We start from the raw sequence: 1,738 nt of genomic DNA, 5'->3' as shown, positions 1-1,738 counted from the left end.
AGCAACAGCAGCAGCAGCAGCAGACAGCGTTCTTGCAGCACTCGTAGATCAGCCCCCGGCGATGCTGCGCTCGAGGAGGCAGCAGCAGCAGCAGCAGCAGCAGCAGCAGCAACAGCAGGAGCAACAGCAGGAGCAACAGCAGCAGCAACAGCAGCAGCTAGAGCAGCAGCAACAGCAGCAGCAACAGCAGCAGCTAGAGCAGCAGCAGCAGCAGCAGCAGCAGGAATTAGATGCTGTCCTGGATGGAATAACAGCAGCAACAGCAGCAGCAGCAGACATCTGTGCTGCTGCTGCTGCTGCATGCATTGCGCTGGACTTAAGAAAGGTCGCCGTTTCTGTTGAGGGGGTGAGGCATATAGATCCTTTGCTGCTGCAGCAAAAGCAGCAGCAGCAGCAGCAGCAGCAGCAGCAGCGGGAGCAGCAGCAACAGCAGCAGCAGCAACAGCACTTTGATGCTTTTCTTGGCGAGCTGCAACAGGAGGAACAGCAGCAGGAACAGCAGCAGCAACGGCGACAGCAGCAGCAGCTGCTGCTGCAGCTGCAGCAAGAAGAGCACGGACTACTGCCGCCACCGCAGCAGCAGCAGCAGCAACAGCAGCAGCAGCAGCAGCAGCAGCGTGCTATCCCCAGTGTGTGGTTGCTAGGGCTTCCTGCTGCTACCCGCCGCTGCATTATAAACAAAGAGGGACAAAACAGCAGCAGCAGCAGCAGCAGCAGAAGCAGCAGCAGCAGCAGCAGCAGCAGCAGCAGCAGCAGCAAAAAGGAGACAACAAGCAGAGACTGTCCCTTCTGCTGCTGCAGTGAAGGTGAGCCTCCAGCAGCAGCAGCAGCAGCAGCAACAACAGCAACAACAGCAGCAACAGCAACGCATGCGGCTACACCAACAGCAGCAGCAGCAGCAGCAGTAGAAGCAGCAAAACAGCCACCAAGAGCAGCAGCAGCAGCACCAACAGCAGCAGCAGCACTACCACCAGCAGTAACCCCAGCAGCAGCACCACCAACAGCAACAGCAACAGCAACAGCAGCAGCAGCAGCAGCAGCAGCAGCCAGCAGCAGCAGCATGAAGGAGGCTTTACTGTCCCCTCCCATCATCACCCCCCTGAGCAGGAGCGCATGCAGGACCCGCAGCAGCAGCAGCAGCAACAGCAGCAGCAGCAGCAGCAACAGCAGCAGCAGCAGCAGCAGCGGTGGTTTGTGTGTATGCTCTGTGCTGCAGGCATGCGTGCTGCCGCTGCTGCAGCAGCTGCATGCGTTTGTCTTAGGCAATTCATGTGGGGGGTGGAGCTGTATGAATGCTGCTGCTGCTGCTCTGCTGCAGTCGGATTTGCTGCTGCTGCAGCAGGTGTGCAGCAGCAGCTTGCTGCGGCCCAGGTGTATGGGGCTGCATGTGCATGCAGCAGCAAAGACACCGCAGGAACGCCGCAGTTTTTATCTTTTTGTTGCTGCTGCTGTTCGTCTCCCGCTGCAGCAGCAACCACCACTAAAGCTGCTGCGTGTGTCTTTACAAAGACAAGCAGCAGGCAGCTGCTGCATTGCTGATGATGAAGGGCTGCAGCAGCAGCAGCTGCTGCTGCTGCAGCAGCTGCTGCAACAGTATAAACTGCTGCAGCAGGTAGAGGTCATCTCCCCTATCTATCTTAGGGACCCAGAAGAAACAGCAGCAGCAGCAGCAGCAGCAGCAGCAGCAACACCAGCAGCAGCAGCAGCTGCTGCTGCAGCAGCTGCTGCTGCTGCTGCT

The 1,738-nt window shown here is 58.6% G+C and overlaps 1 protein-coding gene across 1 annotated transcript in view; it reads left to right on the top strand.

Moving 5' to 3' along the window:
• Positions 1-1,738, top strand: part of EMH_0049900 (peptidyl-prolyl cis-trans isomerase, putative) — a gene marked incomplete at both ends in the record, with an annotated part of 7,515 nt that overhangs the window by 3,480 nt on the left and 2,297 nt on the right. The window contains one exon of the mRNA XM_013496580.1: positions 3-1,738. Within this exon, the coding sequence (XP_013352034.1) occupies positions 3-1,738 (1,736 nt within the window). The remainder of the gene's footprint in view (positions 1-2) is intronic.

Source organism: Eimeria mitis, genomic scaffold (genome assembly GCF_000499745.2).
Source record: "Eimeria mitis Houghton genomic scaffold, Emh_scaff2179, whole genome shotgun sequence".
Taxonomy (NCBI): Eukaryota; Apicomplexa; class Conoidasida; order Eucoccidiorida; family Eimeriidae; genus Eimeria; species Eimeria mitis.
The sequence above is the reverse complement of the archived record's forward strand: the minus strand, read 5'-3'. Positions and strand labels throughout refer to the sequence as shown.